Here is a 25,720-nt window from a genome sequence, read left to right on the forward strand (position 1 = left end):
AGGAAATTCAGAGAGCGTGACTCTTTTTTGGAAAAGCAGGGAAACCTTTACCAGAAGTGGGGTTCGAACCCACGAGGATATAAATCCATTGGATCTTAAGTCCAACGCCTTAACCACTCGGCCATTCTGGTACCCGCCAAGCCGGCGTTTACTTTTCGGTAACTTGACCAATACAGAGCCGCTACAGTTTCAAAACAAAAAAAATTTATCGCCAATGTCAAAGAACAATATCGGGGAGGAAAAAAAATCCCAGCAACATATCACGTCATGCTAATTTCTCCACCTCCACTCACCAGAGACTCTGGGGCCCCCTGAAAGCGACTGGGAAGACTCAGGTGGCGGGACTCCTACCACCTCGGCACGAGAGGACCCAACAGAGGGCTGGAATGAATTTCTTTCCTTTCCATAGCAGGGCAGTGGGATGCGGAATTTTAAATGGGTTACGGTGTTTTTGTTTTCCTTTTAGTGCTTTCTTTTCCTTACCAAAACAAAAGCGACTCTGGTGGGACTCGAACCCACAACCTTTGAATGCCTCCATCTGTCTAGAAGTCCAATGCGCTATCCATTGCGCCACAGAGCCAGGCACTCGCGCCCCCTCCGCGCCGCTTACATCAAGGCAGGCACGGCGCCTGGCCCCGGACACTGGCCCCGGGCCAACCCCGCCTTCCTTCTCGGAGAAGCGGTGGAGCCCGTGTGGCCAAGGAGAAGCGTGGGTGGGAGCTGCGCTGGCAAGTCTGAGATCCCTCTGGAAGTTTCTCCCCGTAAGCGATAGCCGGGCATCAACCCCCAGTCTCCGCCCACGTTGGAGAGAAAAAGGTCTTTGTGTGCAGTTCTTCCACCCTGGAGAGCTGCAGGAGCACGCGGTTCCATAGTGTAGCGGTTAGCACGTCTGCTTTACGCGCAGAAGGTCCTGGGTTCGAGCCCCAGTGGAACCACAAAGCCGTAATTATGCCTTTTAGGGATATTTTCAGGTTTCCCTTTGCCAGCCAGATCTTGAATTTTACTCGGGGAAGCGAGAGACGCTGCGGTTCCCCCCAGGGCTCGGCGCGGCGCCCGGCCGAGGCGGCTCCAGTCCGGTAGGCGCCCGCACAGATCCGCCGCCGAGGCTGCCCCCGTGTGGCGCCTCTGGGGAGGTGCAGGCGGTCAACACCGCGCCGGTCACAGCGCGCCTCTGCGCCTGCGCCTTCCCGACCGTCCCGCAGTACCCCCTGCGCGGGGGTCTGGGCTCACCTGCTCCTTCCTAAACCCTGCTCGGGCCATCTTTAAAAGTTGCTGCCACCACTCAGTCGGGGGGGGATATTCGGAGGGTCACCTCCCTCCCTTGTTGATTACTCCAACTCCACTGACCTCATTATTTATTGAAATTAAAATTCTTTTTGAAAAATTATATGCACTTGTTAGACCGTTCAGAGAGCCCCACATGTCTTACAGTAATACCCCCCTCTGACAAAGCTTTTCTCCTTAACCAAACGACCGGGGCTCCTCTGAGCCCTCCTCTCAACGAGGCCTGTCACCCTCGCCATGAGGACTTAAACAGCAACAGTAACAGGGTTTGTAGGCATCCCCAAGGTGACCCTAGGTCCACCTGAAGTGCTGCCTGAGAAAACTGAAGGCTGTCCAATTTACTGTTGGTTTCAGCCAACACCTGAACACTGGACGTGGTGTTTTCATCAGACCAAATCCGCTAGTGCCTTGACCTTGGACTTCCCAGCCTCCAAAACTGTGAGATAGATTTCTGCTGCTTATAAGCCACCCAGTCTGTGGTATTTTTGTTACATCAGCCTGAATGGACTAAGGCACTGGGTAAGCCATGAGATAGAACAATAGACCCCTGTAGAGGGATTTTATAAAGCACTCTGGAGGATTGGGATGTGTAAATCAGTCAACTTGGTAAAGTCACTTTTATTCCAAAAATTAAACTGATCCTGCCAGTCACATGGTCTCTAGCTTCAAGTTCCTTAATATCCTTTCCTTAGAACTTTCTAGAAGCTCTGCTGATGTAGGCTTCCTCTCTGGTACTACTTTGGCTCATCAAACCGCCTTCCTTCTGCTTTTCTGTGTCTCATAGGCTGGGTTCATTCCCTTCTCACCAAGAGCATAGCTTTAGGTAGTGTGGCAGACTATAGAAGTTCAGCCTGTAGACTCCAGATCCAAACTGTGGGTTCAATCCTGGTTCTGTCTCTCTTGGTTGTGTGACCATGGCACAGTACATAACCTGTCTGTGCTGTGTGACATTGGGTTAGTTGCTTAACTGTTCTGTGCCATGGTTTCCTCCATGGTAAAATGCGGATCAAGCTCAGCTTAAGATTCTGGAGAGGATTTAGTGAATTACTATATGTAAAGCATTTCAATGAAATGCACGTAGCAAACACTTAGCAAATGTCATCTATCATCGTGATTATTATTACTGATTTGGCAGATAAGTCTGGTAAGGTTAGGTAGAACAATATGGTTTTCTCATAGGGACATTTTTAGAAAATACTAAGTGCTAAGAACATCAGCTCTGCATTTACTGGCCTGTCTTCTAGGAAAGACATTAGGATTCGAAGCCAACAGCCAAGAATTCTTGAGATGTCTTTGGTGCACAAAGGTGGTTTTATTAAAGTACGGGGACAGGACCCGTGGGGCAGGAAGAGCTGCACTGGGGTAGAGAGGAGTGGCGCATTATATACTTTCAAGTTGGGAGGGGGTTAGGGATAGTGTAAGCCTCCCAGGTATTTTGGAAACAAGGTTTCCAGGACCCTGAGGGGGGCTTGCTATTGTTAGGAAAGGTCATTTGTTACTGTTTAGTAAAAACGCAGTCATGAGACCCTTCAGCTGTATATTGGTGGGTCATATGCTTGGGGGATGATTGCCAACATGTATCCGGGGTGGTGGGGGTAGAGATAAAGGAAGTTTCCAAAGAAAATTTTATACGTTAAAATAGACCTACAGGGTACTGGGGGTTGGGCTAAGATTGCCTTTTGCCCTTAGCAAAGTATCAACATCGAGGCAGTTGAGTTCCTAGAGGAATGTCATTGCCTGTTTCAAGGACCTGTCAGTGGGCTCTAGGGATTAAGGGAATATAGTACTTTTTCTTCTGCTTTTGTTTCTCACATTACAGCGGACAGCCTTCTCCCTCAGCCTCTTCACATTGTCTGTCCTCCATCTGCATCCTTGGGTCCAAGTTCCCCCTTTTCATGGGGGCACCGTTATATTGGATGTGGGCCCACCCTAATGGCTTCATGTTAATGTGATTATCTCTATCAAAACACTGTCTCCAAACAAGGTCGTGTTCTGAGGTCCTGGGGGTTAGGACTCCAGCAGATGAATTTGTGGGTGGGGGGACACTAGCCATGGCATAACTGTCCAAAACAGAACATGCAATGTTGCCCAGAAGCATGATCTGTCCTGTATTTCCCTTCTTGGCGAGCCATCTATTATTCCCCACCCCCCACCCCAGCCAGAGGCCCAGCATTTTCCCCATTTCCTCTTCCTTCTCCATCCATCCAGTACCAGAGCTGGCAGACTCTTTTCTCTGTACCCGTTTCTCCCCCACCCCACTGAGCTCAGGTCTCACTCATCTACTCCTTGGACTGCTGGGCGGCGACCCAGTCTCTAGGCCTGTGCTTCTCGAAGGGACCAGGGCAACTTCACTGAAATGCAAATGGCATATCCCCCTGCCCCTCTCCCCCACAAACCCTCTGGGACGTGGTCTCCCTCTCCAGCCTACCCCTCACCTCATTTGCTCCCTTCCCTGGTGCCTGGGGTGCTTTTCCTGGCGCTTCTCCCCACTCCTCACTATCATCTTTGAAGAGCAGCTACTCCCTGTCCTTGACAGTTTGGAGACACTTCTGTCTCCTTTCCTGACTTCAGCCTGGGCATCCATGCAGTTGGAAGCCCCTTCCAGTCCCCATTCAGTTCTGGGCATTAAGGCCCATGAGGTCAGAGCATCTTGTTCATTCTTCTGTCTTCCCCTCCCCTCAGCCCCAGGTACTGTTAAAGGAAAAGTTATTCTGACACTTAAAACAATAAGAAAGACTTTATTCAGGACCGTTGCCATAGGGGACAGAGACTGGGCTCAACTCTGAATACAGTAAAGTCAGCTGGAGACTTACAGCCACGGGGCAGTGTTGGGGGATGGAAAATTACTAAGCGGAGACATCAAGGTAAGGGGATCCTCAGTAAACCAACATCACAGGATTCTTGGTGAAGGTAGGCCAGGGTGATCCAATGTCAAAAGCAGGGAATGAGGAATTTGATGTGATATTGATCAAAGGTGATCAGATGCCAAGAGTGGGGAGATTCTTGTTAAACTGACTCCGCAGTATTGTTGGGAACACTGGGCTGAAGACAGGATGGGGGCGAGGTCCAGGTGTAGAGAAGAGGAGAGGGCTCTTGGGAGCCTGGCTCAAAGTCTGGCCAAAAGAGAGTCTTTGCCGCCACCCCACCCAGGTCCCATTCTGAAATAGGCACACGATTCGTGCCCATTGATTTTAATGTATTTCTGAGTAAAGGGCCTTTAGAATAGTGATGTTTTGAAATTTTGCTCTTCTTGTGAGTTAAATTTAATTCAGTTTCTTTTGTAATTTTTCCATCAAAGAGGAAACTCAGCTTTTTTGGAGTTTGTCTTTCAAGGTTTTCAAACAGAGTACCCACTTTGTAGAGGAATGTCTTGTCAGAAATCACTGTATTTCAAGCTTCAAAAAGACAGGGTTTAATTATAGGCCTGAAACTATCAGGTATTTTTTTCTAGAAGATATAGGAGAAAACCTTTGTGACTGTTTAGGCAAAAAGTTTCTTAAATAGGACTCAAAAAGTGTCTGTAAAATAAACAATAAATTTAACGTCATCAAAATGTAAAACAAAACAAAAACAAAAACACCTTCTACTTCTCTAAAAATACTCTTAAAGGAAAAGACATGTTATAGATTGGGAGAAAAATGTTTGCCAAAGGCTTATCTGATGAGTCTTGTATTCGGAATTTATTAGACCTCTGATGATGCAGTAATAAGAAAACAAACAACCTAATACAAAAATGGTCACAGATCTGAGCGGACATTTCACCGAAGACGACATACAAATGGCAGGCACGTGCATAAAGAGATGCTCAACATTATTAGTCATTCGGAAAATGCACAGTAAAATTACACTACACACTTGTTAGAATACATAAAACACAAAAACTTAATGCTAACAATACCAAGTGCTGACAAGGATGAGGAGTAACTAGAATTTCCAAATGTTGCTGGTGGGAACGCAAATGGTATCGCCACTTAGGAAAAGAATTTAGAAATTTCTGTAAAAGTAAACACACTTATTTTACCAGCAGTTCTACTTCTAGGTATTTATCCAAGAGATGCGAAGGCATACGTTTACACAAAGATCTATGTATAAATGTTTATAGCAACTTTAGTCATAATCTCCAAAAACTGGAACCAAACGAGATGTTCTTGACTGGTGAACAGGTAAGCAGATGGTGGTTCAGCCATGCCCTAGAAAACCATCAGCAGGAGAAAGGAATGAGCTTCTGATCCAAACATGGATCAGTTTCAAAAGTGTTCTGCTGAGTGAGAGAAGCCATTTAGAAAAGACTACATGATATAGGATTGCGTGTTTATGACTTTCTGGAAAAGGGAAAACTACAGGCACAAAAGACAGACCAGAGATAGCATTCTGGAAGCCTGTGCAGGACTTGACATGACACCCCAAGATTTCACATAGCTGAGGACGTTTTGCCTGTGGAGGAAGAGGGCAGTGTAGGTGCCAAGTGGCACGAGGGAGCTTTCTGAGGTGATGCAAACACTCAATATCTTGATTATAATGGCGGTTACATGACTTTATATCTTAGTCAAATCTCATAGAACTATACGCCTTAAAATGGCAAATATCACTGTATATAAATTATACTTCAGTGAACAAGAAGGGTCGGGTTTATAGCACAGTGCAGGCTCTCAATAATGAAAACAGAATCAACAAACACACACAAAAGTACTTGTTGGAGGAATGATGGAATGAAGTGGAAACTGGATTTCAGATTGAGATCGATGACAGTTTTTTAAAAAATTTTATTTATTTATTTGAGACAGAGAGAGAGCACAGGGGAGGGGCACAGGGAGAGGGAGAAGCAGACTCCCCACTGAGCAGGGAGCCCCACATGGGGATCGATCCCAGGACCCTGGGATCATGACCTGAGCCAAAGGCAGATGCTTAACCAACTCAGCCACCCAGGTGCTCCAAGATTGATAAGAATTGTATGATCGATATGAATTAATAACTTTGTGGATAATTTTTGTGATCTTTTTCCATTTCTTGGGGCATAGTTGGAAAATAGAAACTGGGTGACAAAAGAAGGCTAAATCACCGGTGTACCAAACCTCCAGATACAGAAGAGGTCTCTATGCAACTGTGTTTAAAGCGCAGAAGAAACGATTTTGGCGGGGGGTAATTTTTAAGAAGAAAAAATAACTTTGTGGGGGATAAGGAGAAGGAATATGGGTTCAAGGCATCAGAAGCTCTGCATCATTTTTCAGACTACCCATGGGAAACGAGAGGTGAGACAGACTAATTAAGTCAGAATTGTACAGTAACTTAGTGGCTGCCCAGTGTAACTTGAGCCCTAACAAGTCCCCCCTCATCCTGAGAGTCAGGGGTGAGTAGGGTGGCGCAGGCAGGGTAGAAAGTATAGAAAAAATCAGACACAAAGAAAAGATGGCGGGGAGCGAAGGGAGAGAGAAACAGTGGGAGCCTAGAGAGAAGGAAAAGAAGATGGAGAAGGAGGAGGAAGGCAGGAGGAGCAGGAGAAAGAAGAGAAAAAGGAGAAGAAAAGAGATGTCACCATCAAGGAGGTGTCCAGTGTCCTTCGTAGTTACTTCCGGTGTCACTCAGTACCACTTTTTAACCAACTTGCCTCTGAGCTTTCCGTCTTCAGGGCTGACCTCTCCTTGATAAGTTGTACATTAAATAGAATGTAAACAAGAACGGCTTTAAAATGGTTTGGTGCCAATTTTCATTTCTTTAGCCAAGGTGTGTGTTACTTTTGACTTCAGTTCTTTCTCAAAGGCACATGGTTTTACAAAGTGATTTTTTAGTGCCACGCGGTTGTTCAACACACAGGGCTGAGGAGGATGTGAAGGCCTTCGGTCCTTTGGGAGCCCCGCCATCCCCAGTTTTCGTGGACTTGCAGCCTGCTGGAATCTCCTGGTTTATTCAGACAGGCCCACGGACCCTCAGATTCAGAACATGGCCCCTTGTACTGTGGCTGCGTCCTGTCCCTGAGTGCTGACCTTGGGCAGAGGTAGTAAAGGGACCAGAGCAGGGTCTGAGGGTTTGGTAATCACAACTGATGGTGGCTTGGAGGCTTCACCAAGTCCAGAGAATATGTCCCTGCCCAGTGCTTTCCAAGCTCTTTTCACTGAAGCACCTGCTAATATCTATGTTTTATTTCCATCAAGACCACTATACTCAAGTACATATCCAAAATAAAGGTTTGAGGAAACAGTGCTTTTTTATTATTTGAAGAATTCTGTGCTTTTTTTATGCTCCCCAAGACTATTCAATTTCATTAGCAACAACAACAAAAAATGCATGTGCAGACCTACTGATGACAGCATACCCCTTAGAGTTTCTGCAGTGTGAAAAACACTGACCTGGAGCAGGGCGCCCAAAGGGTGGTGGGACACGGGCCGCTCACACCAGGACCACCCGGAGGTGGGTGTGGGCTCCTGGTATCTATGACAACTCTCGAATCTCCTGGAGATGGTGCCTGGGACTTGGCATTTTAACTACATGGCTAGGTGATTCTATGCCCACTGAGGTTTGGGAACCACTGGCCCGGGAGCACATAGGCTGCTCCTAGCAGAGGTTTCCAACTGATCTGTGGAGCCCTGAGGACTAGAGTGGATGCATCTCTGGGAGACATCTACAGACTGCTCCTCTTGATCTGTGTAAGAATTCATGAGCAAAGTCGCTTCTGCTTCTCAAAGAAAGATCTGAAATTTGGGGGAAAGAAAATGCATGTGATAGGGTTTTGAGGCTTCGTCTCCGGAAATAAAAATCTCAGTTAAGTTCTGTCTGCCAAAGGGAGAATCATGGAAAGGGAATGGCTCCCTTTAGTGGTAAGGAAACATTATAGAACATTTTGCTTCGTAGACACTGGTCTTAATTCAAGAGGAGCCTCTTTAGAAATACAGCTTCCCAATGTGGGAGATATTGAACAGTTTAGCAAAAACTTAAGTATCTTGTATTAGAATCCATATGTTGAAAGATTGTTGTCAAACAAGACATGCTTATCACCTTGAAGGAGAAGAAACATATTTTTTTGGAAATGGATTTTAATGTATACCACTTGTCTCTAAAGTACCATAGTCTTTTTTTAAAAAGATTTTATTTATTTATTTAGAGAGAGAGAGCGAGCTGGGGGAGGGGCAGGTGGAGAGAGAGAATTTCAAGCAGACTCCATGCTCAGTGTGGAGCTGGACATGGGGCTTGATCTCAGTATCCTGAGATCATGACCTGAGCTGAAATCAAGAGTTGGACACTTAACCGAGCCACCCAGGTGTCCCTAAAGTATCATAGTCTTAGGGTGCCTGGCTGGCTCAATTGGAAGAGTATGCAACTCTTGATCTCCGGGTTGTGAGTGCGAGTCCCAGGTTGGGTTTAGAGATTATTTAAATAAATAAATAAATCTTAAAAAAAAAAAAATACCATAGCCTTTTGGAACACTGTAATTAATTGTCTCTTACAAGTGCGTGTGTGTGTATGTGTGTGTTTTAAAATGAACTACATGTTATATATTTTTTCCTTGTACTAAGCAGTCTATATGTAGGCACACATATGTGTATATAAGGACACACATACACACATAAACATATTTTTTTGTCTTGTGAATCCTCAATTCATTATTTGCCTCTAGAAAGTAAAGACTAAATGCTAAAAAAAAGTATAAGGAAGGGAAGTTTAATTTTTAAGAAAAGCATGACTTTTTTGTAATAAAAAATGATTTGTAAGTGGGGTGGGAGGGTGAGCAAAATAGGTGAAGGGGATTAAGAGTTACAAACTTCCAGTTATAGAATGAATAAGTCACTGAGATGAAAAGTACAGTGTAGGGAGTACAGTCAATAATGTTGTAATAACTTCACATGGTGACAGGTGGTGAGTACACCTATTGTGATGAGCATTGTTTAATGTACAGAATTGTGGAATCACTATGCGGTGCACCTGAAACTAATATAACATTGTATATCAAACATACTTAAATAATAAAAATTTTTAAAAATGATTTACAAGGAAGAAAATATCTATTACTGTTGACAAAAGAGCATACTGGTTAGGGCAGAATGTGATTCTGTATTCTGGTTGAAAGAGAATTTTGAATTGTTCTTGCTGTTTTTGATACCTGAGTAATTAGATATAAAAGTCGAGGCTGAAGTCAAAAGTGAGGTGAATGATTTTAATTCTAGGCAGGAAGTCATAACCACCCCAAAGAAGCAAATGCAGATTTTCAAAAGATCTTCAAACTTTAGTAAAGCACCCACGAGTCCAGGATCTGGCATAAGCAAATGTGAATTTTGTTAATAATGTCTGCCTTGCTTTGCCATACTGATATGTTCCATCCTTCCATACCTGGGTCTTTCGGGCTACCTTTGACAGCTTGGGCTTGGACTCATCCCTCACATCCACCCACCGCAGCTTTTCTGTTCTACATCTGCTGTACTCTAGGAGGACACTTGGTGCCTTTGACTAATCCAATAAACCATCTGAAATTAATCCCCAGAGAGGTACCACTGAGAATAGATTCAGAGATGTCCCCTCTCCACCATCAGCACCAGCAGATTGTTATGGCCATCCAGAGATGTATCTAACTTCCGAAGTGGTGGCATTCTATCTAACTTGTCCCTTCTGAACCGTGTCTAACTAATGAAATATTCCAAGAGTAGGGATTTGGGGCCAGCACCAGGGGAGGAACACTAGGCAGTGATAGAGATGTTTGGGATTGGCTATATTTTGAAGCAGGTTTCCCTTGCTTGTGTTTTTCTCAGAATCAGGCTATGTACATGGCTCTTTACTTCCCTTACTTCACATATCCATCAGAGATTGCATGGGAAATAAGACTGGGATCAAAATGCAATCCAAATTTTAGTTGACTACCAATTTCATCTATTTTCTTGACAAAAAAATAGGCTGCCAGGAGACCAACTCAAATATGATATTGTTTTCTATACTCTTAAAGAGGAGGCCTAGATAATGAAAAGTCATTGATTCTTCAGCCTTTTCTTCTTAGGGATTCGAGTCAGGCACATTCTAGCAATGCACACAGGACAAGATTCCTTTCTCTGGATGGCTGCCTGGGAATGAATGGCTGGAAAATGATGTTGAAATTCTCAGAGGGGACTGAAACCTAAGGTATCTGCTCCTTCGTCAGATGAAGACATGCAAGCACCTTTCATAATACTACAATAGAGGAGAAATTTTTATGGATGAGCTTGTCTCAGACCCTAGGAAACCCAGTATGAGGCAGCAGGAGTAGTAAAACATGCACTTAGCTGAGGCTCAGATATCTCAGATCTATCCTTGCCTCTGCCATTCATTAGCTAAGGAAACTTTGATAAAGCATGAAACTTACCTGTTTCTGCAAGGGAAACCCAGAGCCTTCCATAGAAAGATGCAGCCCAGATCCTCCAAGGTTGGCAATGGAAACTGATTTCCACAAAGGGAGGGGTGCTGGACTTTCCAGCCTTGACTCCTGGTCCCTGGACATCATTTTACTAATTACTGGTTGGGCAACAACAGCCACAACTCAAGACCTGAAAGGAAACTTTCTCTCAGACCTTATTTCCTCACCTGTGAAGCTCACCTGAGGTGTTTGGGCAACGTAATCTTTAGAGTCTCATTAAGAGCTGACAGTTTATGAGACTCTGCATTGTCAACAATCTCACCAAGAGAAGACCTTTCAGAGAAGATCATTTGAGGTCACCCTTATTAGAGGACGCTGTTGAGGGACAAAGGGAGAACTTTGGTCTCAAGATGGCCTATTGATTGGGGTCTTCTACTGTGTTGTGAGAAAATACTTTTCAGTTCTGACTTTCAATCTGGATTTCATAGCATCTATTCTTTTTCGGAAGGTCCAAGTCTTCTCCTCAGTCTCTTCATGGATGACTTCATCTCCTGGTTCCTCAGGGTGTAGATCATGGGGTTCAGGACAGGGATGATGACCGTGAAGGTGATGGAGACAACTCTGTCCATGGGGAGGGCAGTGAAGGGCCGGGCGTAGACATAGATGCAGGGCACAAAGTGCAGAGTCACCACAGTGATGTGGGAGGTGCAGGTGGAGATGGCTTTCCTTCTGCCCTCTCCAGCATGAGACCTCAGCATCATCAAGATGACTGTGTAGGACACAAGGAGGAAGACAAACCATAGTGTAGAGATTAAACCATTGTTGGAAATCATTAAGATCTCAAGAGCAAATGTGTTGGTGCAGCTGAGTTTGAGGACCTGGGGGACGTCGCAGTAGAAGCCATCAACAACATTGGGCCCACAGAAGGGGAGGGGCAGCAACAGGGAAATCTGCACGATGGAGTGGACGAAGCCCCCCACCCAGGAGGCCACAATGAGGGCAGTGCATCGCCCCCTACTCATGATGGTCACGTAGTGCAGGGGCTTGGAGATGGCCATGTAGCGATCAAAGGCCATGACAGAGAGAGAAAAAATGTCTGCCCCACCGAGAAGGTGGAAGAAGAACATCTGAGTGATGCAACCATTGAAGGAGATGGTCTTTGTCCTTGACAGAAGGTCCACGAGGACCTTGGGAGCAGTGATGGAGGAGAAGCAGATGTCCAAGACTGAGAGATTGCGGAGCAGGAAGTACATGGGGGTGTGAAGGCGGGACTCACAGGTCACAGTGACCATGATGAGGAGGTTTCCCATCACAGTTGATGTGTACACCAAAAATAACAGAGGAAATAAGACCAAGCTCAGCTCTCGGGACTGGGTCAGTCCTTGAAAAATAAAATCTTTCACTCTGGTGTAATTTCCCTCCTCCATTGTATCATGTTTTTTCTTCTTCAACTACCTGGGGAGAAAATAGGAAAGAGAAGGTATTCATTAAAAACAAAAGGAATGTAAGTTATAGGACTGGCATGCCTCGGGGGTTACTTTTACAATTATTCTCCTTTTGGGCAGGGATGCCTACAATTCGGTAAGTTATCCCCAGTAGATAGAGTTTTTTTGAGTTCTTTCAGAGCAAACCAAAGAGTGGGTTTCCAGTGGAGGTAATTAATCGAAGCACCAAAATCAGCATGCTATTAAGTTCTTATTAAAATTTTTTACAGTTGCACAATTTTACATATTCTACATCCGTCTTGAAAAGCCACTAGGTGGTCTGAGAAGTGAGGAGAATAGTTTTGTTTTGCAATGAATACTCCTGTGTCTAATTGTTAGGAAGTGGGACACACACAGGGGAGAAGTATAAAACACAGTCTCATGGAAGCTTAGAGAGTCTTCTCTCATCACCTTCCACAGTAGACAATCCGTTTGGCATAGTCCGTGCAAAATTTCATGGTACTTATGATCAGCACTGAGTTAAAGCAAAAAAAACAGTTTCCAGTTTGCTTTCCCCCTAGGACAAACAGGTTTGCCGCAGCTAACACAATTTGAGCACATGCTGCTTTTGTTTTCAGTTTTTCTTCCCTTTGGTGTCTTGTTCTCTCTTGTCCCTGGGACTTGGCAAGTCATAGCTACAGTCCCTGCTCCACATAATGTTCTTGGCAAAGACTTTATTGCCCGGCCACCGGACAAACGGCTTTTTCTTGGGCTCCCTCCCTCCTCATCACCTACATTTGGATGGCACTTCCTCTCACCTCACTATTCATAAAAGCTTCAGTTTTGTGCAAAAAACACAGATTTTAGAACCAGTAGACCTGAATTTGAATACAGATTCTCTATTAATTGAGTAGGTGGCTCAGTGCATAGGTAACTCTGAGCTTCCGTTTATCATCAGTAAAAGTGGGTATAATCACGTTTGTGTCATAGGGTTGTGAAGTTTGAATGGATTTGTTTCATTTTTTAACCTGAGTTCCCACAGACACAGCTCCCCTCATATAGCAGCTGCTGACATTTTGCAGGGCCAGTCTTCTCTACAACAGTATTTGGGAGATGTTGTTACACTTTTCCTATAAAAGATAGTTTTTTGAAATAAATGCAACGATGATCAAATGTAGCATTTAAAAAGCAGGTATGTTCCATACAATGGAATATTATTCAGTTATAAAAAGAAATGAGCTATCAAGGCCATGGGAACAAAGAGGAGCCTTAAATGCATATTGCTAAGTGAAAGGAGGTCATCTGAAAAGGGACACACAGTATGACTCCAACTATATGACATTCTGGAAAAAGCAAACTGTAGTGGAAAGATTAGTGGTTGCCAAAGGCTGGAGTGTGCAGGTGGGGAGGGATGAGTAGGTGAAGCAGGGGGGATATTTAGGGATTTTTATTTTTAATCAGGGATACATGGCATTATGCATTTGTCAAATCCGCAAGAATGAACCCTAATGTAAACGAAGGACTTTAGTAAATAAATGTATCCATATTGGTTCCTCCATTGTTAATGAAAGTAGCACACATTAAGGCAAGATGTTAATAATGGGGAAACTGGTGGGGACAGGGAATGTGTGGAGCTCTCTGGATTTCCTGTGTAATCTTTCTGTAAGCCTAAACTGCTCTAAAAACTAAAATCTATTAATTTTTTTTTTAAAGATTTTATTTATTTATTTGAGAGAGAGAATGAGAAAGAGAGCACATGAGAGGGGGGAGGGTCAGAGGGAGAAGCAGACTCCCTGCCGAGCAGGGAGCCTGATGCGGGACTCGATCCTGGGACTCCAGGATCATGACCTGAGCCGAAGGCAGTCGCTTAACCAACTGAGCCACCCAGGCGCCCTAAAATCTATTAATTTTTTAAAAAGCAGATATACCAAAGGATAAAACAATTTAGAACATTTACATTTTGTAAGAAACATGTTTTTAAAAAAATTTTATTACCAAGCTTCATTTTCTATAAATCCTAATTCAATGCTTTCTGCCTGCTTTCCAGCCTGTTGTAAAGAGAACATTTACAATAAGTACTGCTTTCGGTGGTGACCATCATCTGCCTTTTGCTGTTTGGTCAACTGCTTACAATAAAATCGCCCTTTGCAGCTCTCTCTCTCTCTCTCTCTCTTTAATTTTATTATGTTATGTTAGTCACCATGCAATACATCATTAGTTTTTGATGTAGTGATCCACGATTCATTGTTTTTGTATAACACCCAGTGCTCCATGGAGCTCTCTCTCTCTCTCTTTTTTTTAATAAAGATTTTATTTATTTATTTGACAGAGAGAGACACAGCAAAAGAGGGAACACAAGCAGTAGGAGTGAGAGAGGGAGAAGCAGGCTTCCTGGGGAGCATGGAGCCCGATGCAGGGCTTGATCCCAGGACCCTGGGATCATGACCTGAGCCAAAGGCAGGCGCTTAACGACTGAGCCACCCAGGCGCCCCACAGATCTCTCTTAAAAAAACCCAGAAAAACAAAAAAAACAGCTTTGTTAAGGAGTAACTTGCATATAATAAACTGCACATATTTAAGGGGCACAGTTTGGTGCCTTTTGACAAATACATACACCTGTGAAGCCATCCCTACAATTAGGATGAGGAACATCTCCATCCATACCCAAAAGTCTCCCTGTGCTCTGGAGAACTGTGGAATACTTGGTACATAATGACTCTGCCCAAACCTCTGCACCGAGACAGGATCCAAGTTTATCAGGGCCTTGGGCAGCAGAGGGCTGCATCCTTAGGATGACCCCAGCCTCCCATCAAAACGCCGGCCTGAGAAAGCAGAGTTGCCAAGAGCATTTACTGCCTGTTCCAGCTGACATGGGGACATAGGCCCCTGACCTCCCTTTCTCAGAGCATTTACTAAAAAGGGCTTGCAATTGTGAATGTGGATTTGTTGCAACGCAGTTTTTCTCAAGGACCCGAGAAGTGCGCCTTTGAACGTGATCATCAGGAAGGACTGGCCTCTCTCTCCCTGTCTCTGCGCAAGGTCAGAATCCTGACTTCTGTAACTGTGGGCTAGCAGATGGAGCAGGACTAGTCTCAGGGACACTGGCCGGCCCCTTGCCATCTTTCCCTTCTCGGAGGCTCTCCTCTCACTCATTCCCCATCCAGAACGCCTGCCCAGTCACCGCTGTGCAAATGAAGATGAAACTCACTACCCCCCCCCTTACTGAATGCAGTCCTTGTCACCACTTCTTCCCTCCATATTCTGTCCACACTGAAGCCAGCCGGGTCCTGCCACGCAGTATGGGGTTCTCTGCTCTCACTCTACTCTCTCTCTCATTTTCTCATCAGAACACAACTGCTCCTTCACTTTCCCTTCTCTTTCCTTTGAAGCCCAAGCCACAAACGCTAATTTTCTAGGCTTTCTGCCAATGATCTATCGACCCATCAATAAGTCTCAGAGAATTTCATTGCCTTTAAACCTTTTCGTTTTTAAAAGGGCCAGACATTTTCTTCAAAGTTTTTTTTTTTAAATATCTTAAAAATAAAATGATCAGAACACATGCAGTGTTTTAGAGAATGCACGGAGGATTTTGTTTTGTTTTATTTTGAATTATGGCAAGGAGTAATGTGGTGCAGAGGAAAGACAGGAGCTTTGGTGCCTTCACGGAGCAGCGGTGCAATCTTTAAAGGCAGTGAACTCCAGGAGGGTCAGTCTGATCATCAGTGAAACGGGATCATTTGCTGCCCTAAGTCCTTCTGAAAGTAGCCGAGGTCTGCACAGCAGACAACAATATTAAGTGGACCCACTGATCTGGGTGATTTCTAGGCATTTGGAGCTTTAATGCTGAATGGTTTTATTTTATTTTATTTTATTTTATTTTTTTTTTTAAGATTTTATTTATTTATTTGAGACAGAGAGAATGAGAGAGAGAGGGAGAGAGAGCACATGAGAGGGGGGAGGGCCAGAGGGAGAAGCAGACTCCCCGCCGAGCAGGGAGCCCGATGCGGGACTCAATCCCGAGACTCGATCCCGAGACTCGATCCCGAGACTCGATCCCGAGACTCCAGGATCATGACCTGAGCCGAAGGCAGTCGCTTAACCAACTGAGTCACCCAGGCGCCCTGAATGGTTTTAAATAATATTGCCTCAATTACCGTATGACTAGTCAAGACTGTGGGTTCTGCCCAGTGCCTACCAACAGTTAAATCCCAATTAACCTCAAATTGTTTCTTGATATTTAACTGTAAGCGGACTGGTGGCACCAAGAGAAATTGCTGACATCAAGAATCCCCGGGGACAGGGCGCCTGGGTGGCTCAGTTGGTTAAGCGACTGCCTTCGGCTCAGGTCATGATCCTGGAGTCCCGGGATCGAGTCCCGCATCGGGCTCCCTGCTCAGCAGGGAGTCTGCTTCTCCCTCTGACCCTCCCCCCTCTCATGCTCTCTCTCTCTCAAATAAATAAATAAAATCTTTAAAAAAAAAAAAAAAGAATCCCCAGGGATAGTGGTTCGCAGCGGCCGAGAGAATGGACTTTGAAACCCACATGCATGAGGTTCTGTGCAGACATTAGTCACGAGCATGACCAAGTCAACAAAATCACCATGAAATACCCCAAACGGTGCTCTTTTGTGCACAAAAGGAATGTGCAACTAGGAACATTAAGCGTGGAGAATGGGAGGATGAAAGAGAGCGCCTGTGTGTGGATGTGAGTGTTTGGAACAAAAAAGAAGAAATAAAACAGACAAGTGTAGTTTATATGTTGGCTTTTGTTTTTGTTTTTGGCAAGAACAAACTCAAGGTCCCAAAGCGCTTCTTCAGAAACATGTCTGGGTAGAGCCGTCTTAATAAAGCAGGCTTACTGAGTGGCACAGAATCCCCAACCTGAGGGAACCCCCAGCCCCATTGTCCAGCACGCCTTGCCACCCCGTCTCTTTACAACTGATTTCCCTGTATGCTCTTCAAGTCACCTTCCTCATAGCGAAGAATGAGTTCCTCTTCTCGGCATTGCTAGAGTTTCTTTTCTTTTTTTTTTTAAGAAGAGGTAAATTTTATCATATATATATATATTTACAGATTTTATTTATTTGTCAGAGAGAGAGAGAGAGAGAGCACAAGCAGGGGGAGCTGCAGGCAGAGGGAGAAGCAGGCTCCCTGCTGAGCAAGGAGCCGGACTCAGGACTCGATCCCAGGACCCCGGGATCATGACCCGAGCCGAAGGCAGACACCCAACTGACTGAGCCACCCAGGTGTCCCATCACTACAGTTCCTAGCTTTAATATACATAACAATATACGGGAGCATTATTAATATTCAAAACACTTCTGTAATTCACAGTGGTATTTCAAAATTGGCTGTGCATGGGCCCATATGCACAGACACACAGTCAGACACATGAGCACACACCAAAGAGCCCTCATAACGAAATGACCTCATTAAAGGTCCCAAACTCGAATCCTTACCTGTTAGAAGTAGAGCTGACCTTAGGAGACACTAATTGTCAAGGAATATTCTCCTTTAAGGCAGACATGCATCTGAGGGTTTGTTGGGTCAGGATCTTCTTTCCTCCTGTCAGAGGCAAAGGGCAGCTCCAGGAATCGCCTCTGCGTGGTCCTACCACAGTCCTATCACGCTGCCCTGTGGTGCCCCTGACATGAGTACCGGTCTCTCAGCCCCAGACCCGACAGAAGCTCATCACAGGGAATTATTTTTGGATGTGACTACTAACTCGAGTAGCCAGACTTTCCTTTTGGGAGGAAGCTCCCTTGAGTGTTATTAAGAAGTCATGCAGTGAAGGACACCCTTTGTTGCAGTTTTCCTAATGTAGGGGAGGAGATGAATCTTCTTAGAGGCTTAGAGCCCAAATATCTTTGCCTGAAGGAAGGGCTCACAGGGGACCAACAGGAGTCGGCTTCCTTAAGAAGTAGGAACTCAGGGATAATGAACAGAACTCCCAGTAGAGTGTGTTTCAGACCATTCCTATTTTTGTTTTCTTTCTAGGCAGGTGGTTTGCTTGTTGTCCTATTGATATACATAATCAGAAGCATCATAAAGATTGGGAAATGCATTTTCTCCTTGTTTCCCACCAAACTTCTCATATGAAGAAGAAATATAAGCAGATAGAAGATATGTTGGTACTATTCATTCATCAAATATCTAATTGCAAAATACTTATTGAGCACCTACCATGTTCCAGGCCCTGTGATTCCAGAGGTCCTAAAAGCAGAGTTGCATGTTGCTTCTCATGTCATTCCCTCTATCATTTTTGAAACTTTGTCTATCACCATAGATCTACGGATGGTCTCACTTGGATATTGTATACCTCCAACCAAAAATATCTCTAGTAGGGGTGCCTGGCTGGTTGAGTTGGTAGAGCATGTGACTCTTGATCTTGGGGTTATGAGTTCAAGGCCCATGTTGGGTGTAGAGATTACTTAAAAATAAAATCTTTTCAAAAAGTTGATCAAAAAGTGCCTGGCTGGCTCATTTAGAGAAGTATGTGACTCTTGATTTCGGGGTCAGTGAGTTTGAGCCTTGTATTGGGTGTAGAGATTACTTAAATAAATAAACAAAACTTAAAAAATTAAAAAGTTGATCTGATCTGATCATTTGATCTGATCATTGTTATTAATATAATTGATCTGATCATTGTTATTAATAAATAAATTCTTCTCTTGCTGTAGCTGGCACTATTATTCTGCTTGTCACAAGGGCTCAGTAGCTCTGAATCACCTCTGACATTCCTCACTACGCATTTTTTTTTTGTCTTTTTTAACCTTGTCTGAGTAAATTAATTTTAGGTTTCTTTCATAATTTGCAATAGTTTTTCATAATTTACTTCTAGAACTTGTCAGTCTGGGCCCTGATATTCATACTCTTGTGCAATTCCCTCCTCTTGTGTGTGGACTGAATTTAGTGACTTGCTTCTAATGAATAGAGTACAGCAAAAGTGATGTCACTTCCAAGATTAGGCTATAAAAGACTGACTTCTATCTTGCTGTGCACTCTTTTGCCTTGATTGCTCACTCTGATGAAGTAAGCTGCCATGTTGGAGAGGTCCACATGGCAAGGACCTGAGGATGACCTCCAGCTAACAGCCAGCAGGGAACTGAAGCCCTCATTCCAATAGCTCATGGTTCTGGCCAGCAATTATGTGAGTGAGCTTGGAAGCAGATCCTTCCCCACTTGAACCTCAAAATGAGACAACAGCTCCCAGCTGACAAATGGACTATCACCTTGTGAGAGACCCTGAAGCAGAAGATTTAGCTAAGCCATGCCTGGTTCCCAACACACACAAAGTGTGTTGTTTTAAGCCACTAAATTTTGGGGTAATATGTTAGGGAGTAAGAGATTACTAACATAGTACTGAACTGATAGTCTTCTTTATTGAATAAGAGGTATGTTGACAACTCTTTCAAACTTGAGAGTGTTTGAGTTTTTTGAGTTTCTCAAAGAAGTCCAGAATGGCAGGATCACTCTTAAACCAGCTGGTTTGCATATATAGATATGTTTACTTGCTTAAAAAATACTGTGGGAATTTAAAATCAACTTTCCTTATATAGAAAAAAAGTCACAGGTGGTAGGACCAAGCATATGTGACCTGTGTAGGATAAGCTAGAATCAGTTTATATATAATAGTTACCTAAGGACATGTCTCTACCTGGAGAAAAATATAGATTAATCCAAGTAATTATGTGATGTCTTATTGCAAGAGAAGTAAATTTAATGGTGTTTTCATGAATTCAATTGCTTTTCCTCACTGTGTTTGATTGGGTTGTTTTGCATGTGTAAACAGTCCAAGGGGAACTTCATGGGCACCTTTTGCTGTGTTGCTGTCATTTGTAGTGTTTTGTACTGGGGAACATAAACTCTGATTGTACACATCTTTGGTTACTTAAAATTCCACCTAGTCATAAAGGTTTTGCTCAAGGTAAAGTCAACATAGAGGTAGTGAAAAAAAAAAGAGGTGTCGTTGTGAAAAGTACATAAGATCTGGAGAACAATGATACCAGAGCAAAGAAGGAACCAGGTAGTAAATGGTCATCTGGTCTGCAGATGGATCTAGCCTAAGATAAATTTATGTCTTTATTAGAATTTTAATGCTTGGGGAAGCATGTCTAATACTAGAAAATGATGCAGAACATTTTTAAGTGGTGGGAATAGAACAGAACATAGGAAAGGACAATCAACAAAGAAAAAGACACTCATCTCTGTAGGAGCTTCTAAATGCATTAATAAATGTTTGTTTACAATTAGCCAATGGTAACTATGGGGATAAGTGAGGGTTGTCTGCTCTAAGAGTGTCTACCAGGCCAATCTTCTTTGGGCACTTAACTCCAGTGTTTTAGCTTTTGGGACCTGACATTCTAGTTTACTGTCACTCTAATTCCCAGGATTACCTTTACCTTGATCACCTTCCCCTTCCTTTAAATTAAATTTCCTTTCCCCAAATTTCCTCCATTTCGATTTGGTTCCCTGTGCATTCCAAGGGTCCAGCAGTACTTCCAGCACATCTACACATAAAGAGAATCCTTTTAGAGGCAAAGTCCTAGTCTTTGTAATCTAATCCAATTGTGATTTCTTAGCAATGAATCATAGGTGTGGAAGAGATCATTAGAGTTCACCATTTTTCTTTTTTTTCTTTTTTAAAGATTTTATTTATTTTTTGACAGAGAGAGAGATAGCGAGAGAGGGAACACAGCAGGGGGAGTGGGAGAGGAGAAGCAGGCTTCCCTCTGAGCAGGGAGTCTGATACGGGGCTCGATCCCAGGGATCATGACCTGAGCCGAAGGCAGACGCTTAAAGACTGAGCCACCTAGTTGCCGCTAGAGTTCACCATTTTTCATGTTCTCCTTTTCTTTTTGGGAATAGAGCTGGATTACATTCTCCAGATTCCCTTGCAGTGAATTGGGATTATATGACCAAGGGCTGGTCAATGGAATATGATCAGAAGTGGAACATACCACTCTCAGGACTGGCCAGTAATGACCCTTCCCCTCTCCCCATAATTCTTCACATTTTTTTTTTAAGATTTATTTATTTATTTGAGAGAGAGAGAGCGTGAGCACATGCGTGCCCGTGAGTTGGGGGGTGGGCAGAGGGAGAGGGAAAGGGGAAGCAGACTCCCTGCTGAGCATGGAGCCCCATCCGGGGCTCAATCTAATGACCTTGAGATCACAACCCCAGTTGTGACACCCAACAGAGCCACCCAGGTGTCCCCTGCCCCCCATGATTCTTAATCCTCTCTCCCTTTCTCCATTTGCTGGATGAATGGAGAGACTCTAAGGACCTTGAGAAATGTGGAGCCCAAGGTGGAAGAAGCCTGTCTCTCTAAATGATGCATAGAACAGCTCTTTCTAAAGACCAGCATTGGCCTGTGCCATGAGCAGGAAATAAATTTTTACTCCAGTTATTAAGTACTTTGGTTTTGGGTGTTTTTGTCACAGCATTTGATCTACTCTGATTAACAGACGAGTGCCAGTTTCTGTGGCTTGAGCTTTATCATGAAGAGAGACATAGTCTAGTAAAATCAATAGATCCCAGCAAAACATCAGTTGGATTGTTAGGTAAGCCTTCTCCTAGTATCCTTCTCATCCCTTTCATTACAAAAACTAGCAAATTCCCAGATTCAATGATTAAGCCTTCATGCTTTTTATGACCTTTCATGCTTTCTTTACCTTTTAATGGATTGAGTGGAAAGTGTTAAAAAGTTGTGGGGTCCCTATGTGCAGAAACAATAAGGAATTTGGGCCTGACTCATCTGTGATTGGGATAATCCTACTACACAATGAGGAGTCAGTTTCTTCACCAGGCGAGTGCTTAGCATCTCTATTTGCTTAAGCCTTGCACAGATCCAGGTGAGCTGTCCACAGCCTTTACCCATCACTGTTATTTCTTGATGAATGCTTCCACTCACAGCATTACCTCCTTCTGTCTAGGAGGCAACCATGGCTTTGAAGTGATCTGAGGATCCTCTCTTCCCAACAGAAATCATGGATTTGCATTGCTTAAGGGACCACAAATGGAGTTCTGCTTTCCTGACTTTCCTTGTAAATGTCAATTAGTGGTATTCACTCCATGAGTGCACTACTTCATGGCTACATTGAGCTCACTGTTGCACAAACGTGGCATATTCTTACGCCAGTCTCTCCATTTGTAATACTGATTTCTTTTCTTGGGTTGTGTTTCTCTGTCTCTTCCCCTTGAAAAGGTCTACTCACTGTAAAATGCCTTTTGAAGCTCTCAGGTAAAGTGCCTACAATATTTCCACAGCACTTTGCTCATATCTTCATTAGAGCATTTTGGAGTGTGGCTCTAGGAAAGTGACTATATTTAATCTTTTTGCAGCAGTCTGAATCCTAGCACTGTCAAGCACATACTGCGTGTTCTGTAAAATATTTGCCGAATGAATAATTAAAAGTGAGTAATGGAAGAGATGAATGAGCTTCACCTTAAAGCAGTGTCACCTAGAGGTCCTTAGCACATACTATACTACAGAACCAACGTCTTTGAGGACTCCATGATATCCATAGATGCCCCTTTGTTTTGGGCATTAAAGTGATGTCTTCCCATTTTGAGAAAGTGAAGTTTAATGTCTATATTTACCTTTGGGAGCTATCTCATTCTTACAGAATTTAAATCCTTTCTGAATGCCCTAGTCGTTTCTTTAGTCTCCTCATGGCTGACTTCATTTCCTGATTCCTCAGGGTGTAAATCATTGGATTGAGCAAAGGGGAAATGACAGTGAAGGTGACAGAAATGGCTTTATCTGTGGGGAGGGCGGTGAAGGGCCGGGCATAGACATAGATGCAGGGCACAAAGTGCAGGGTCACCACAGTGATGTGGGAGGTGCAGGTGGAGATGGCTTTCCTCCTGCCCTCCCCAGCATGAGACCTCAGTATCGCCAGGATGACTGTATAAGATATGAGGAGAAAGAAGAAAATAAACCAACTGACCAATCCATTATTGGATATCATCAGGAGCTCCAGAGTGAAAGTGTCAGTGCAGGCAAGTTTGAGGACCTGCGGGACATCACAGTAGAAAGTGTCAAGAACATTTGGTCCACAGAAGGGGAGGGGCAGCAACAGGGAAATCTGCACAATGGAGTGGACAAAGCCCCCCACCCAGGAGGCCAGCACCAGGCTAGTACATCGTCCCTTACTCATGATAGTCATATAGTGAAGGGGTCTTGAGATAGCTACATAGCGATCAAAGGCCATCACAGAGAGAGAAAAAACATCTGCTCCTCCCAGAAGGTGGAAGAAGAACATTTGAGTGACACAGCCATTGAAGGAGATGGTTTTTCTCTTTGATAGAAGATCCACCAGGACCTTGGGAGCAGTGATGGAGGAAAAGCAGATGTCCAAGATAGAGAGATTGCGGAGCAGGAAGTACATGGGGGTATGAAGGTGAGCCTCACAGGTCACAGTGACCATGATGAGGAAGTTTCCCAGCAGAGTTGTCATATACACTATAAACAAGAAGACAAACAAGACCCAACTCAGCTCTTGAGACTGGGTAATACCCAGGAAAATAAATTCTTTCACTCTGGTATAATTTTCTTGATCCATTGGGTCACAGATCCTTTTCAAGTATATGTTTGGAAGAAATAAAGCAGTTAAAGAATGTGTTATAAAATCTTCTGTTGTCTTTTCTGTCTCTTGACTCTCGGTGTTTGCCTTGGGAGGAAGCTCTTTTCCTATGCATGTGCTGTGCCTGCAATTCAGCATGCCACCAGTAGGTGGAAGATAATCCCGGCTTTTACTCCGTCATCCAAGCAGATAGGTTCTATCACTGTGGTCACTGAAATACAGGTGACAGGTCTGTGAAGTTATTCAGTTGTGCTTTTACTATACAATCTGAGACTTAAAATAATAAATAATAAGCATAAATTCAACTACATGAAGAATTTTGTTCACAAACTACATCATCACAAGAATTAAAAGATAACCCACAAATGGGATGAGGTATTTACAATATGTATATCTGAAAAAATATTCCTGTCTAGAATATATAAAAAAGTCTACAAATCAGGAACAAAAGAGATGACAACTGGATCAGAAAATGGCAAAGATATGAACCAAAACTGCACAAACGAGAATATCCAAGTGCCAGTCCAACTTTGTTAGTTGTCAGGGAAATGCAAATTAAAATGACAGGAAGAAACTAGTACATACACACCAACATGGCCAAATTGAAAATGATGAGAAATACCAAGTGCTGGTGAAGATGCGGAACAACTGGAATGCTCATACACTGCAGAAGGGCGTGTGAGATTGGCAGAGCCTCTTTACTGTCAGGTTATATCTGCTCATGCTGTATATGTATCGCAGAGGATGGGGTTACATACATAAGAACATCCATTCCACTCCTAGGAAATCTGTACACCTGTCACATGCACCACAAGACATATCCTACAATGTTCATAGCAGTGCTATTTGTAATTGCTTCAAATTGGAGAAAGACACAAATGCCCATCAACAGCAGGAAAGACAAACAGTGTTAAATCCACCCAGTACATCAGTGGGAATGATCTACACTATGTTTAATAGTATAAATGAACCTCATTGTGTTTATAACATGGAACCAGATAATCCAGGCACAAAGGAGTGCACACTCTTATTTTGTTCATAAAAAGGATAAAAAGATACAAAACTAAAGGAAACACGAAGGAAGTTTCTGAGGTGCTGATGATGTTGTTTCTTGATCAGGGTGATTGTTACAAAGGCGTATCAGCGTGTGTGAAAATTCATCAGGCCATACACTCATGGGCATTTTCTGTAGGTATGTATATTATACTTCCATAAAATGTAAAACATAGTGAACATGTGGTGATTGTACCATTTTATTTATTTATTTATTTTTAAAGATTTTATTTATTTATTTGACAGAGAGAGAGCACAAGTAGGCAGAGTGGCAGGCTGATGGAGAGGAAGAAGCAGGCTCTCCGCTGGGCAGGGACCCGGATGTGGGGCTCGATCCGAAGACCCCAGGATCATGACCTGAGCCAAAGGCAGCCGCTCAATGGACTGAGCCACCTAGGCACCCCTGATTGTAACATTTTAATCTCATGCCTAAAGAATGAATTTCACTGAGGGGCGCCTGGGTAACTCAGTCGTTAAGCATCTGCCTTCAGCTCAGGTCATGATCCTGGGATCCTGGGATCGAGCCCCGCATCGGGCTCCCTGCTCCGCGGGAAGCCTGCTTCTCCCTCTCCCACTCCCCCTGCTTGTGTTCCCTCTCTCGCTGTCTCTCTCTCTGTCAAATAAATAAATAAAATCTTAAAAAAAAAATGAATTTCATTGAAAGTGATACTAAATGGACTACGCACTTTCCTAATGGTTACTTTTAGAGTTTTGTAGTTGTAGCCTTTACCGGCTACAACCTGAGGGTTGCCTTCTTATTTTTCTCCCACTTAGGGACTTTAGGTCCTCCCAAATCCTAGTATTACACAGGCTGCCCTGTAGTTCTTTCTCTGATTCTAGTTTTAATTTCTGCATTTCTTCTTCATTTTGCTCTTCTAATCTTAGGGGAAAAAAAATCCTTAACTGACCACAGTTCCCCATGTAGTACTCTCCTTTTTGCTCCCACAGAAACATAAGAGCTCCCTCCCCCATTCCATTATCATTTGTTCCGATTCAGCTCAGTCTCCCTGTCTTGGGGGTTTAGTAACGACATGGAGTGACAAGAATAAATGTTCAGAATAA

At 43.7% G+C, this 25,720-nt stretch overlaps 2 protein-coding genes, 1 long non-coding RNA gene and 3 other non-coding genes across 11 annotated transcripts in view; 2 read left to right on the top strand and 4 right to left on the bottom strand.

Annotated features, from left to right (window-relative positions):
- Window positions 1–25,720, top strand: part of LOC123856376 (uncharacterized) — a 207,355-nt gene that overhangs the window by 2,655 nt on the left and 178,980 nt on the right. The window contains exon 3 of one of the 6 annotated variants that reach the window (XR_010406859.1): window positions 24,725–24,797. The exons of 3 other annotated variants lie outside the window; for them this stretch is intronic. This is a non-coding gene — a long non-coding RNA (uncharacterized LOC123856376). 2 more of the 6 variants (XR_010406860.1, XR_010406857.1) reach the window with 2 other exon arrangements.
- Window positions 49–131, bottom strand: TRNAL-UAA (transfer RNA leucine (anticodon UAA)). The gene has a single exon. It is a non-coding gene; the product is annotated as a tRNA-Leu (tRNA).
- TRNAR-UCU (transfer RNA arginine (anticodon UCU)) lies at window positions 495–580 on the bottom strand. Its single transcript is given in 2 exon segments — window positions 495–530; window positions 544–580. It is a non-coding gene; the product is annotated as a tRNA-Arg (tRNA).
- Window positions 863–935, top strand: TRNAV-UAC (transfer RNA valine (anticodon UAC)). Its single transcript has one exon. It is a non-coding gene; the product is annotated as a tRNA-Val (tRNA).
- Window positions 11,086–25,720, bottom strand: part of LOC123856377 (olfactory receptor 4D9-like) — a 52,602-nt gene continuing 37,967 nt past the window's right edge. Inside the window, exon 4 of the mRNA XM_064576375.1 lies at window positions 11,086–12,049. Coding sequence (XP_064432445.1) covers window positions 11,086–12,021 — 936 coding nt within the window. The 5' untranslated portion in view covers window positions 12,022–12,049. The remainder of the gene's footprint in view (window positions 12,050–25,720) is intronic.
- LOC123856378 (olfactory receptor 4D9) lies at window positions 21,505–23,778 on the bottom strand. Its single transcript, XM_045892582.2, has one exon. The coding sequence runs from the start codon at window positions 23,741–23,743 to the stop codon at window positions 22,649–22,651; it is 1,095 nt and encodes a 364-aa protein (XP_045748538.2). The 5' UTR covers window positions 23,744–23,778; the 3' UTR covers window positions 21,505–22,648.

Source organism: Mirounga angustirostris, unplaced genomic scaffold, assembly GCF_029215605.1.
Source record: "Mirounga angustirostris isolate CCGP_5_RB_7025 unplaced genomic scaffold, mMirAng1.0.hap1 SCAF_13, whole genome shotgun sequence".
NCBI lineage: Eukaryota > Metazoa > Chordata > Mammalia > Carnivora > Phocidae > Mirounga > Mirounga angustirostris.

What these genes read in the sequence shown, in the direction of transcription:
- LOC123856378 (XM_045892582.2), bottom strand. Translation starts at nt 23,743, where the DNA reads ATGCTGAATTGCAGGCACAGCACATGCATAGGAAAAGAGCTTCCTCCC.